Raw genomic sequence first — 14,797 nt, 5'->3', positions numbered from 1 at the left:
GAGGTGTGGTTAGGCGACAGCCAATCAAATCAACTCCTCTCACTGCAGTCATACACAAAACCCTAAGATTTCCTTTATCGATCTCATCAGTATTTTCGAAAGAGAAAAAAACAGACTGCTATTTAACAATTATTCCACGAAATCGGGTCGTACAGTACATGAGCTGATAGCCGATGAGGCGTGTAGCGTGGAGTTGGCTACAAGCCATGTATGAAGAGATTGAGTGGAAAATCTGTTTTATTCTATCTTCATTCACTGGATTTTGAGAAACAGAGCATTTTTATTTTTTACGAATTCAATAAATAAAAACTTTATACAAAAGGTCTGACAAAATCCTTTCCGCTTAGAATGTAAACTAACTGGCGAAATGACAGGAGCAATTTGTGAAAAAATGCTATAATAATTCTTGAAAAATAAAAAAAGCTGGGCGGCACGGTGGTGTAGTGGTTAGCACTGTCGCCTCACAGCAAGAAGGTCCTGGGTTCGAGCCCCGGGGCCGGCGAGGGCCTTTCTGTGTGGAGTTTGCATGTTCTCCCCGTGTCCGCGTGGGTTTCCTCCGGGTGCTCCGGTTTCCCCCACAGTCCAAAGACATGCAGGTTAGGTTAACTGGTGACTCTAAATTGACCGTAGGTGTGAATGAGTGTGTGAATGGTTGTCTGTGTCTATGTGTCAGCCCTGTGATGACCTGGCGACTTGCCCAGGGTGTACCCCGCCTTTCGCCCGTAGTCAGCTGGGATAGGCTCCAGCTTGCCTGCGACCCTGTAGAAGGATAAAGCGGCTACAGATAATGAGATGAGATAAAAAAAGATATGTTCTGACCATCAAATACTTTCATTCCATATTTTGTTGCTTTTTTTAGTATTTTTTTGGGGTTTTCGTTTTCGAGTAGAGTTTTTATTTCGTCCTCAGTTGGTTCAGAAATACGCTCCGCCATTTTGTTTTTCTCTACTCATGGTATATGAGCTGATATCCTAGTAGTAGAGTAGCCAATCAGAGCGTGCGATTGCTCATATCCAGTGAATGTGGATAGAATAATTGTTATTATAATACGCGAGGTAGGACGCAAGTGCGTAAACTCATCACCATGGATCAAAGCGGAGGTCAATACAGACATGTAGGCACCTTCAAAAAATGAACCTCTAGAAACAAAACGATAAGGCAGGAACGATTTGGAAAACCAGAAATCATGAATTGAGAAACAATTTTCGGAAAAGCACGATTATAATTGCCAAGATTTCGCAGTCAGACAAAGGAACAGCAGCGTGGGAATAGACAAAATAATTAAAATGAAAAAACACAGAACAGCTGAACACATTCGGGTAATTAACCAGTCATATGATAGGGGCGGAGAGAGAACTACTGTAAAACCAAAACAAAGGCACATGTCAAAATATAAACCAGAGCATCAGTAACACAGTAGCTCACACGGCCGTACCATGAGAAATCAGACTGGTTTATAATTAGCCAAGTTGGTCTTCATGAGAACAATTTGATCTTCCAAACACAACAATCAGAATCAAAATTCAAAGAAAACTCAGGGAAGAGTAGCGATTTTCCTGAAAGTTTGTTAACCGGCCTAATTAGCGATTTGTTAATGAGAAATCACAAAACTAGGAAGTAACTTTTGTGCAGACTGATTTGATCTTCCAAACAAAACAATCAGAATCTAAATCCACTGAAAACTCAGGGAGGAGTAGGAATTTTTGTGAAATGCGGACGGACGGACAACGGACGCCGCGTGATGGCAATAACTCCCTGGTCTATGGTCGTGTGAGCTAAACAAATGCACACGAAGAACTAAAGAAGTGATCTGGGTGCTATGCACTTTGAGGGAAATGCACTGTGTGTGACATTAATAACGATTTATTTGCACATCTCTGACGGCAAATAATTTCAGAACGTGGAATTTAATTTGGTAAGAAACTGTATTGATTTGGTTACCGTTGCTCCATGCATAATGACACTTCCAACATCTGATTTACATTTAGTAGCCACAACTGAGTTGATCGTATTTGTTACAGATATGAGCATTCATTTATATTGTATTAGGATTGGTGAAGTATTCTATTTATATTGAAGTAAGGAGTCCTGAATAATCTCTCAGGACAAAACAAAAGTGTGTCAGATATTAAACTCGTTGGTGTGCCGCTGCACCGACATCATTGACGGTGTGTTGCTTCCTGATGACATTAGAACTTGGCAATAGTCAGTCATACCACCTAATTTTACACTTGCACCTGCATAAATATAGAGCCATTAGTGTTAATCCTGTGTCTGGATCGTCGTGCATTCTGCATGGTTATGAAGGTTAGTTTTCTTTGGGTAAGTGTGTGATGAGAGACGGAGAACGGCGGAGCGGTTTTGTTGTAAGTACTCACTGCATTCTCCTTGCCCCACCACATGGAGGTCTATCTGTTTGGTACAGGCGCGTACGTGCAGCTCGCACTCGTTCGTGTAAGTAGTGCCGTCGCTGCCGCACACGGGCTGCTTGGAGACCACACATTCCTTTGGACACACGCACTGGCGGGTCTGTTCGTCACAGATAGCACCGAACGAGCAGTTCGCGCAGGCCTTATCTGTGGAAGAGAAGAGGAAAGTTAGTGGAGAGGAGATCAGTTAGAAGATCCATCTTGGTTCAGACTCCGCAACAGTACTGCTTTATTGACTCTGCTTAGGCCCAGTGCTGTCGATTTGCTTCTTTACGCTTCACTGCCTTTTCCACGCTGACAGGAACCTATCACACTGTTCCCAGCCTGGTCACACAGAAAGGCGTCTTATAAGGTCTCTGCCCTTTTTCATTAATCACCTCAGCTGCTTGACTTTTTCAAACCACTGAGTGGCGACACATTGGATCCTGAGCTATGGTGTCCTAGAGCTCAATTAATCAGCAAAATAAAATGTGATCGCGACCAGGCGGTAATAAGTGTGGGCCAATGACAGTTACAACCTGGAGGATTCAATTAGCAATTCAACAGCTGCTGATTTAGTGCTAATTGAGAGAGGCACTCGTGCATAAATCTTGCCCAACGCTTGCATCAACCTGTTTATTAGGCATTAATAAAAGCGAGCCACTCTGCGAACCAGAGCTTTTCCACAGACATAGCCCTTTTCGCCAGACAGTGTACTATGGCATGTTACAGTAATAAATCCCTGACATAACTGCCATTTCCAAGTGACCCATACTGTAACTTGGGGAAAACTTGACACCGATCCATTTATACCTGAATCACGGTTCTCCAAGCTTGCTATAGACCGCTTCGCAGTAAACGTCATTCATACGTAAGCGGAAATTGCACGCGCAGCCTGGACCCAAAAAAGACTCAGAAATGCCTAGTTGTTGTGTTGTCGGGTGTCAGAATCGTAGCAGTGATGGGGTTAAAATGTTCAGAATTCCAGCAGGATCTCACCCATTCCAAAAAAATCGCCGACGTCTATGGCTACAAGCCATCAAACGTGTAGACTGGGATGAAAGCACTATCAAAAATGTGCGGGTTTGCAGCGCCCACTTCATCACAGGTAAGATCAGGCTATTTATTAAATCTTTCTTTTTTATTCTTTCTAGTCTTCGTTTATTGATGGAGCAAAATACTTTGGTAGCGTTTGTCTGATTAGCTGGGCCATAGTTACACAATGTAATGAATATTGTTAGCATGTTAACTTAGCTTTGCATGCAATTTTGTTTGTAGGAGAGGTCTCGCTTGACTCAAGCAGTCCAGATTTTGTGCCATCATTATTTGTGTATGCCGAAAATCACAATTTTAAAGCAAGGATGGAAAGGTAAAATTGTGTGCCCTCACTCTAAATGCCAACTTACGTTGACTGCTCTAACCTAGCTCCCGCCCCGTTCAGTTTCATTTCTGCTCTCTGCCTCTCGCTTTTTACGCAGCTCTGATTTCTCTTTACACTATCATTCCTTTCATGCCATTACCTCCTGCAAATTGCTGTTTAGTGTTGGTATTTGCTGTTGTAGCTAAAGCCACATTGCCATCACATCACTGGCATAATTTGATTAAAACAAAATGAATATGAATGTCCCATTGTTAATCAAGTTGTACATGCCCGCACATAACATAATCATATGCGTCTAAAGACTTGTAGGCACGAAGTTTTTCGTGGGTGTACACTGAAGTCTTGTCAATAAGGTACGAGTATATATCTGGCCATTGTATACCAGGGAACTTACTAACATCGTCCGTCCACTCTTTAATTAAATGCGGATCCGGTAGGCGATGTCCACTTGTTAGAGTTAACTTATTTATGTAGCATTCTCGATCTTGTAACGACAATTGTTTGGCATAATCTGACAGCTCATAATGCCAGTCTATGGGCAGCGCCATTGTTTCTGAGTCCAGGCTGCGCGCGCATCCTGGCAACGGTCGGTTTGTTTACAAACATGCGAAGGGGTCTATAGATTGGTCAAATTGTCATGAGTTGATTGAGAAAGCACAGAAGTGAGCAGTTGAGTGTCCTGCTTAAGGCATTGGCAATGTTGGGATTTGAACTCATGTCCTTCCAATCAGTAACCACAACTACCACTTTAGCTAAACACTATGGTTGCATCCTCTATCTCATATGACTGTACTCATTTAGTATATCTATATAGTATGCAACAAGTCGTCGATTCATATTAATTACAAAGTATCCCAGTCATACTGGTTTATATTATATTACATTACAGGCTTTTAGCAGACGCTCTTTTCCAGAGAGACATACAACATACCCAGGGGAGCCTTGCTCAAGGGCACTTTAGCCATTCCTGCTGGTCCAGGGAATAAAACCGGCAACCTTTTGGTCCCAAAGCTGCTTCTCTAACCATTAGGCCATGTCTTCCCCCGTATTTGCTCATAGTTTGGGAAATGGAATAGGAGATAACAAGCCAGGGACAAACAGGAATAACAGTGGGAGCTTGATGAGAAAGGATTCAGTGGAAGTGGGTAGTCTGATAAAAATCCCATCAAAACTTCAGTTCAGTCTGGATAAAGTGTCTTCTCACAGAATAAGGCCGAGTAAAATATTACCCCATTGGAATCAATGTCAAAGCCCCATTACTTCCGGAGGACTCCAGTCAAAAAGGTACTTGGATTCAGATTTTTAACCACACCATCCACCGTGTAGACCAGACAATCCCAGGACATGTGATCTAGCAGCATCATTAAACTTTACCATCCACCATGGCTATTTCGTCATCCATGAATGGATCATGTTTCATGAGTTACAAATAAACCATAGCATCCTCCTGGATCAATCCCCGTTTCCTGGACAAGGCTCCACCTGTTACTAAACCACTACGAGGCTCTTCCTCCTCAGGAATCCAGTTTCCAGCCTGCCATATGGAGGGAATGGAGCGTCCAACCTCTGCTGCCCTGCTTTTAAGATGCCAGCTGCTAAGTAGTCTTGGTGATCAGGGGATACACAGTAAGGACATTTTTAACAACCGCTGCTGGTTGTGAATGGCTAGGAAAATCCCATGGCACTCAGCCTTTGCTCTATTAATGTGCTCCATCACTCGCTTCGTTTTTATTTACCTCTGCTCTCCATCTCACTCTATCCTTCTTCTCTATTGCTCAATGATTATTCTGCCTTTTTAACTCCATCATTCTACGGTAGATGTATTCAAACTAAAGCAGAGTCACATGAAAAAAGGGCTGTGTAATACAGCAGACCTGACAACAACTCTGATGAAGAAAAATACCAAGTCTTGCATCATTATTATTATTATTTGCTCAAACTGCTTGGGCATGTCTGAGAGCTCAAAACCTTGGCAAAAAAGAAAGCCGTTTTTGAACCACTTTTGGCTGAAGGTTTCAGTGAAATCAAAACTCTCTGTTTACCTTGACAGAAAGCAAGGGTGCCATATCAGTGCATTAATCATGCACCACAAGTGCAGGCTAAAACACTGAAAAGGTAAGATGGAAGAAGGGGGCAGAGCTTCCAAAGACAAGAATCCTTTATTTATCACAGGTACACTCAAGCACAGACTTAAAGCATATACACAGAACCATGGCCTCACTTTCGTTTATAAATGCCTTGAGACCTCAAGAATGTCACAGGAAGTTTTAAGCGTTAACAATAAATCTAATATAGTAATTGTTACGATTAAAGTGATTCATATAGGTAGCGGTCTGAGTGAGTGACCTTGACGTCCTTAACGTCACAGCAGGAAGTCTGTCGGTCTCATTGCCATTTGTGCTATACTAAAACACAGAGCTGACTGCAACTCCGATCCTCCATTTTGAGCTAATTTATCGCCATGCCACGTAGATGTGTTTTTGGCCGGTGCAGCAACGTGACAGAAGGAGGATTTACGTTGCATTCATGGTCCAAGAATGTTCAAACTGCAAAGATTTGGACGCGTTTTGCGAGAAGTTCACTGGCACGTTGGGTGCCTACGAAGTGGTCTCTCCTCTGCTCTGCACATTTTACTGAAGACTCGTACGAGACCTCTGATCTGTTGAGGAGCGTTGGCTATAAGCCCGTATTGAAAGAGGGTGCAGTACCAACAATTAAAGGAAAAGAAAACTACAAGAAAAGTATTTATTTATTTTATTTTATTAATTTAATTTTTTTTTTAAAAAGGAAAGTAAGTTCAGTTGCACCAGTTCTCCTGGAGTGTGAGCCCAGGGTTGTTGGTAAAACCCGGGATAGACACGTTATCGCTCGGGCGGTGACCTCCCCGCAGTTGTTGCTAAAACCGGTGACGTTCCGTCCCGGGTTTTAGCAATTGTCTGAGCTGAGCAGTAATGGTGGAGTACACAGTGTGGAGCAAATAGAGAATGAGTGGAGCAGTCATCTGATTTCTGCACTGGATATTGCTGCCATTTCACCCTTATGTGGAAGAAGCGAATGAATGGAGAACTGAACAAACAACTAAAAGTCAGATTGTTTCAAAACAATCGGCCACAAGATCGGCCTTCAAGAAGCGAGAACACAGACGGGTAAGCTCCGACTCTCATTTGGATACAAAACAACAAAAACACGTTGTTTACTTGCATTTAGATTAATACATGTAACTTGTATTGTGTGTTTAAGTTACTGGTATAAGATTATTTAATTTGCTTCAGAATGCGATTGTCTCAGTTCATCTGATTATTTAATTAGCCTTTTACGTTTTCTCAGTGAAAATGCATGCATGTACATGTATGTTGCATAAGTTATAACACCTATCCTGTTTTAATGAGAGTCAACCCACAATCAATGAAGTCAAATCAGTCTTAGTTGAGCAAGTCGGTAACGGTATTTCTTACTTTCACCATAAATTTTTATTTATATGACTTTGAGCTATAACTGTCAAAGGCCTCGGCCTTAAAACCGGTTACCGCTGTGACGTCACGCACTCAGGGCTGGCTGTCTCAGTGGGGCAACTCGAATGCCAACTTTGCGGTCGATTTTAACTCTCAAAAATATATTTTTATTCCCATTTATGCAGCATACAAGAGTCAAGGACGGAGATACTATCCACTCAGAAATGTATTTAAAAATAAAGGTTCAGCGTGTATCCTTTAAGCACAGTGAAATTCCTCCTAGGTATTTAACCCATCTGAAGCAGTGAACACACAAGTGAGCAATGAGCACACACACACATACCCAGAGCAGTGGGCAGCTACACTACTGTTCAAAAGTTTGGGGTCACCCAGACAATTTTGTGTTTTCCATGAAAAGTCGCACTTTTATTTCCCACCATAAGTTGTAAAATGAATAGAAAATATAGTCAAGACACTTCTGGCCATTTTGAGCATTTAATCGACCCCACAAATGTGATGCTCCAGAAACTCAATTTGCTCAAAGGAAGGTCAGTTTTATAGCTTCTCTAAAGAGCTCAACTGTTTTCAGCTGTGCTAACGTGATTGTACAAGGGTTTTCTAATCATCCATTAGCCTTCTGAGGCAATGAGCAAACACATTGTACCATTAGAACACTGGAGTGAGAGTTGCTGGAAATGGGCCTCTATACACCTATGGAGATATTGCACCAAAAACCAGACATTTGCAGCTAGAATAGTCATTTACCACATTAGCAATGTATAGAGTGGATTTCTGATTAGTTTAAAGTGATCTTCATTGAAAAGAACAGTGCTTTTCTTTCAAAAATAAGGACATTTCAAAGTGACCCCAAACTTTTGAACGGTAGTGTATGTTACAGTGCCCAGGGAGGAGTTGTGGGTTAGGTGTCAGGCTGCCCCATGTTAACCTGACTGCACCCAGAGGAAACCCATGCAAACACGGGGAGAACATGCAAACTCCACACAGAAAAGCCCCGTTCAGCTGCTGGGCTGGAACCCAGAACCTTCTTGCTGTGAGGCGACAGTGCTAACCACTACACCACCGTGCCGCCCACAGAGTAAATGTGGCACTTAATATGAGAGAGTTCAAAACACCTGCGCAAATATTGATTGGCTCACCTTCGTTTTTTATTATATTCCATTTTATTTTGGTGTATTTTTGCGTTCCAGTTTACTCCAATGGTAAAATTAAAAACTCCTTTGGAAAAAATATCAAAGTCGCCAGGGCTGATACAGTCACTTGTTGTGTTTTGTTTTTTTTCCCATCCTGTCCCTCATACGTCCCTCCTCCACCCCTCCTCGCAATTCAACCTTTGCTCTATAGCTTGCAAGTAACCTACTGTATATTCCTCAACAAACAAGTCTAATTTTCATCATCTGCTGAATCACTATGCCATATACAGTAGCTATACATATCCTCTCTCATCAAGCTGGTTATAAATAAACACGGAACAGCTTTCTGCTTCTCTGTGTAATTTTTTTTTTCTTCAAGCTTGCTACATGAAAGCCAGCTGCTCCTCACAAGACATTATGCACCATATAAAAATGTTCCTCATATCGCTAATAGACGGCTCCTGAGCTGTAAAGATAACAACATTTACAGCACTGGGTTTTCCAAGTAAACAAAATAACATAGAATTATGATGATATGCACGCACACACCAGTAAATCCATAAAAACGTTCAAGGGAACTCAGCTAAGAATATGCATATGTGCGTGTGTGCGTGTACTGTAAGACTGAAGCTGTGGTTTGAATTAATGGAGATAATAACAGAGTGCACTTGAGCTGATGAGCTCTGTTCTGTAAACAGGTCAGAAAAAGCGCGCAAACCGGGGCTGGATTAGTTATTTGGGGCCACTCTTTATTGCCCTGCTCTGCTGACGCCTGCTTTAGTGGTGAGTCGATGCCATCAACAGCACTGCTTACAGATGTTCCCAATATGCATGTGCTTCTGTTTTTGTTTGGTATTTTTTGTTTTGTTTGTTTCTTCCCCCCTAAATAAAGACTATTTATTACTCCCGAGAATGCTACAGATGTGGGAACCTGCCTCCCACAGGCATACTGCATTCCATATTGTGTTTCTCTTTTCTCCTACTCCCACCTCCTTTTATTTTTTTTTTTTATATACCCAGGCTGCTATTTCTTCTGTGAGCACACGCTTTTCTGGTTTCACATGAAAACAAATGAACATATAGGCTACGCTAATCTGTATATCATCCATTAAATCAATATCAGTTTTGAAATAAAAAGAAAATGTAATATGTAAAACAATTTGCTTTCTGTATTTAACCATTTATTGCCTTTTGCTTTAAATTTCATCTCATCTCATTATCTCTAGCCGCTTTATCCTTCTACAGGGTCGCAGGCAAGCTGGAGCCTATCCCAGCTGACTACGGGCGAAAGGCGGGGTACACCCTGGACAAGTCACCAGGTCATCACAGGGCTGACACATAGACACAGACAACCATTCACACCTATGGTCAATTTAGAGTCACCAGTTAACCTAACCTGCATGTCTTTGGACTGTGGGGGAAACCGGAGCACCCGGAGGAAACCCACGCGGACACGGGGAGAACATGCAAACTCCACACAGAAAGGCCCTCGCCGGCCCCGGGGCTCGAACCCAGGACCTTCTTGCTGTGAGGCGACAGCGCTAACCACTACACCACCGTGCCGCCCCTGCTTTAAATTTACAAAGAAAAAAAAATCTATTTTAGTGGACAATCTAGACTCTGAATAGTATGATGTTTTAACCTATTGGAATATATAGTACATGTGTAAAACTTAGGCTTCCTCATGATATGGCACAATTTTAATTCTTAAAGGTGACTTATTTTTTTCGCGGTCCGGTTTCCATCTCATCCTGCGCTCTGATTGGCTGGCGAGCGGGTCCGTATCCTACGATATGGACCCCAGTTACAGACCTCTGGTGACTTGCTTGTTCACAACAGACATAGTTGCAATTTTTTGTCAACATTTATTTTCGCATTTCTCAGGAGAATAGCATTCATTTTACAGCATGGATAGCGATAACGACAGTGTTCACAGTGAAAGCGAGTTTTTCTACCCTGAGGGAGAAGAAATAAAAGAAAACACTTCAGGAGAAAGCTAAAAACCTGTAACTGTTGCTAACGCCGAGCAAAAACATGGCTGAATCCTGAATGACTCCTATTTGTATAAATAGGGGACTACATAGGCGGCAAAATGTAGTTTTTTTTCCTGCCATGGAAGTGCACTTGTATACCGAGGAGGAAGCCATTTGCATTACAGCCGTGAATGAGGATTCAAAATGGCGGCTTACCTCGGCTCGGTTTTCCCTTTCGGGCGCTCTCATTTTCTGTTAGAATTTGGTAAAGAAAAAATAAATATATTATTTACCAGCTTAAGGTCGGTCCGTATGGTGAAATACCGTGACCTCGGCCTTGAATACTGACCTCGGCCCAGAGGGCCTCGCTCAGTTAGCCTGGGCCCGCCCATCCTAAGCGTGACGCAACACGAGGGCCTGTTGCGAGCTTAGTCTGGCCAGGCAAGCTATCTACAGCTCTTCCAAGCTCCCGAAAAATCGGGAGCCAATCAACTTTGAGCATCTCCAACGGCCCTGGGTAGAGGCGTGTTCAAGGCAGTGACGTAGTAGAACTGCGACCGGAAGCCATAGATTGTTTACAGAATCTATGCCGGAAGCGCTTCATTCACTAGAAACATTACGAACATGGAGCAAGTTCTCATTGAAAACGGAGCAAAGAGCAGCCCTGGAGGTATTTATTGAAAGGAAGGACGTTTTCGCCTTGCTCCCGACCGGCTTCGGTAAGAGTTTAATCTACCAGTTAGCCCCGTCACGTCGCGTCACATACGTCAGAGGAAAGAGTGATGTGATTGGTTTAAGCTTCATCACAGCCTTTTCTGGCTTCGACCAGTAGCAAACTGAGGCATTTCAGGGAGGCGGGTCAACCACGCACTTTGGGAAACGGTTGGGCTTAATATCTTTGCCAGACCAATAGCTCGCAGAGCTTTGAAGTCGCGTTAGCCAGACTATCGCTCAGTACTTTCAAGACCTCGGTCACGGTATTTCACGATACGGACCTCCCAGCTGGTAAATAACACACATTACACCCCATTTCCACAAGCTGACCCAATTCCCTGAAGTCTTAATGAAATGTCCATGACATGCTTTGGTCAAAATACCACCAGGATAAAGTACCACAGCTCCCTTCTCACCCCCTCTAAACATGCCTGTTCAAAACGGCTGATTTGAGTCCCTGTTCCTTTAAATGATAACCAGCCACTGCTCACCCCACCCTCCTCTTCCATCAGCCAATCAGGTAGCACTTTCCTCATGAACATGCATTCGCAAAGGCAGTTCTCATGCTGTGAGTAGAGATACTCAGATGAGGGGGCGGGGTCATTCAAATGAGCCCCTTGTGACTGACATAGAAACAGGAGACAAATCTGAACGGCTCGTTGAAGCACCTGTTTTCTGAAATGGGCAGCCCAAAAGAAACTGACTGCATTGTCTTATTTCAGAGTTTGTGGGTTGGTAAGCACTCCAGATACCCAAATGTTTGTGAAGAAGCACTGAAAAAAATGATTTTTTTTTTAATAATACGTCCCCTTTAATGCAACGATTCAATATTTGACAAACCCACTGAATCTGTCATGATATCATAGGACTTTGATATTTATTCAGAATCTAAGAAGGACTATTGTCCCAAGTTACTAGCTTGTTGCTAGAATAGTTGCATATCTGTTTAAAAATATGAATTATTTTTATATACACCTGTTCTTGTTTGATAATAAATGATTTATAATCAATCGTATTCGGATTATGAGGTTACCTCGATTCAGTTCAATCATTGCCTTTTAAAGTCAAATCACCGACCAGAATCATCTGATTATTACACCCCTGGTACACTGAATTATAAATTTATATTCTAACATTTCATCTGTTTTGACCCAGAAGAAAGGACAAGAGGATGACAAGCTCCTAGAAACAGCAAATGAGGTAAACTGGAGGTAAAATGAGGTAAATTGGTCAAATGGATGTTCGAGGCCGACTGGCAGACACATCGCTGTACGGTATGTCGTTCCATCATCAAATATTTAAATCCGGAAACAGCTTCAACAATGCCATCTTTCTGAAGTCTTTTAGCTATTTTCCCCACATCGTCACTGTTCTAATACTCATACCTCCCACTGCTGGTGACCTTTGTGTGTGAATGAAACGAGTTTTCAAAAGCCCTGTGTATTGTATGATGTAGGCTATGCTATTTTGCCATAAACGTGCTTTCATGCGACGCATATGTCAAATGACTTGGGTTTTCAAGTGGTGTTGTTCAAGACTGCTCTGCTCCAGACTGCTCAGTGAATCGCATGTGTAAACCGATTCACAAAGTCTGGTAATATCAGTGAAAACTTGCTTTTGTAACCGCAATCAAATCACCATTTGTTTTTTTTTTATTTTTTAATTTCTTTTCCGGAGACAAAAATAGAATGACCGAAAGGTAAACAGGCCTACACAGGGCATAGCTTTTGGTCATTCTATTTTCCAGTCAGTCAGACAGACAGACAGACAGACAGACAAACCAACCAACCAACCAACCAACCAACCAACCAACCAACAAACAAACAAACAAACAAACAAACAAACAAACCATCACTAATTATTTGCACGGACCACAAAAGACGCCTTGTTTTTCATATATCTCATTTCATTGTTAAAAACGGAAAATGAAAAAAAGCTAAGAATTCAGGAGTCGAATGTGTGCTTAGATGAAACAATCCGTGTTTTGTTTTGCAGAAATAAACAGGGAAAATGCTGTTGTTGGATTTCACAATGGATATGGATTGAACAGATGATAAATGGATTCACACGAAGTGCAAATCAGGAAAACCTCACTCGCTTCCTCTTTCTTTTTCTGTGTGTCTTTGTCTCGAACACAGCATCCCCATCCAAACCTATTTGCGTGTGTTAATCCCCACTGCAGGCCCTGAAGCAGGGCTTGTCTCCCGCACTGAGGAGAGAAATATCGCTATCTATGTGCCATTTATGCGCTGATGGCGTACGTACAGCAGTGGAGCAGCGCTTGGATAAAGAGCAGCAGTGCCCTGTAGGTACAACACAATCAGATAAACTCCAGTTCTGCCAAATAACCCCAGGCGCATGCACACACCACACACACACACACACACAGAGAACTGCCATTTACTAAAGGGGCAAATTAATATACATGTGGTGTGACAACATCACTCATTCACACACACACACTGCAGGCTAGAGCAACTGAAATGTGAAAAAACAAGGAAAAAAGACACACCATGAGATCTTTATGCCATGGTATCAGTGCCCATACTCTGACGTGTCACATGACCAGCATGGTTTACTGGCCTGCAAAAAGACGACAGGAACGAAGAGCGCACACACTCGGTCACGTGTTTATCATTCAAAACCGTGCTACTGATTTACAAAAAGTCTTTTACACAAAGGGAATTTGCACAACAAATGTTTAAAAGCACATGCAGCCCATTCAGCTTTGTGCGTCAAAAGAAGAAAAAGCACATGACTCATGCGACAATTGCTCTGAAGGATGTTGCCCTGTGATTTTACCTCAAGTGCGTCTTTTCAATAAAGGTCATAAGCAAGAAAAATTATAGTCCTCGCTCAGATTGTTTGTGCAGCCCTGAAAAGACAGGAAGGAGCAAAGTGCTAGGCAGTGTACAGTAGGTCCTCTCCCAAATGGCACATTCAGTATGTGGCCTTGCCGTCCTTGTTTGAGGCCACGAGGTGTCTGGTTTCTCATTGCTCTTAGTGCACTGTTTGAGAGTAAGGCAAGAGGGCAAAGGAACACTTCACCCTGACACACATTAAATATTGATATTATATTGAAATATTTATGGGGTGTCTCGTGATTCTGGGGCTTATTTATTGGTTGGTGCTGTATTTTCATTATCCCCATAAGACGTTAGTGGTCATCTGTGGCTCTGACATCACAGTGGGAGACTGCTAGCACAATTAGCAATCTCAAACATAAAGGATGATGGGTATTTTTTTTTGTTTGTTTGTTTTAGCACTTCACTTTACTCACCATTAGCAATCCAGCTTAAAATTATTCGAGAGGGCAAACAGTGATCTCAAAATACTAGAATGCAATGCAACTACAGTAAATAATGCTATGAGATGAGCTTGAGGTTAGTTAGGTTATGCCAGAGACACGGTTCAGTTAGCATGAATAGCATGATTAGCATGAACATTTCTGCTCATCTAGTGAGATTAAGCTTAAGGTATCATTAATATCAGATAGTGCATTTAAGATATTTAATTCCCTTTCCAAAGACGTTACACACTAGATCAGTTTAAATGAACAATGTAATCTTAGTAAAAAAATTATTTTTTTCTCAAACATATAACAGATGCTCATAGTTCTGGCCTGCATTGCATGCTGTTACTATAATTATCATTAGATTTTTCGTTGCTGCATGTTGGTTATTATTATTATTTAATTTTGGCTACTCTACTACTAGGA

At 42.1% G+C, this 14,797-nt stretch overlaps 1 protein-coding gene across 1 annotated transcript in view; it reads right to left on the bottom strand.

Moving 5' to 3' along the window:
* Positions 1 to 14,797, bottom strand: part of agrn (agrin) — a 584,915-nt gene that overhangs the window by 159,840 nt on the left and 410,278 nt on the right. The window contains exon 9 of the mRNA XM_060938311.1: positions 2,379 to 2,576. Within this exon, the coding sequence (XP_060794294.1) occupies positions 2,379 to 2,576 (198 nt within the window). The remainder of the gene's footprint in view (positions 1 to 2,378; positions 2,577 to 14,797) is intronic.

Source organism: Neoarius graeffei, chromosome 13, assembly GCF_027579695.1.
Source record: "Neoarius graeffei isolate fNeoGra1 chromosome 13, fNeoGra1.pri, whole genome shotgun sequence".
NCBI classification, from domain to species: domain Eukaryota; kingdom Metazoa; phylum Chordata; class Actinopteri; order Siluriformes; family Ariidae; genus Neoarius; species Neoarius graeffei.
This window is presented reverse-complemented; position numbering and strand designations above follow the sequence as displayed.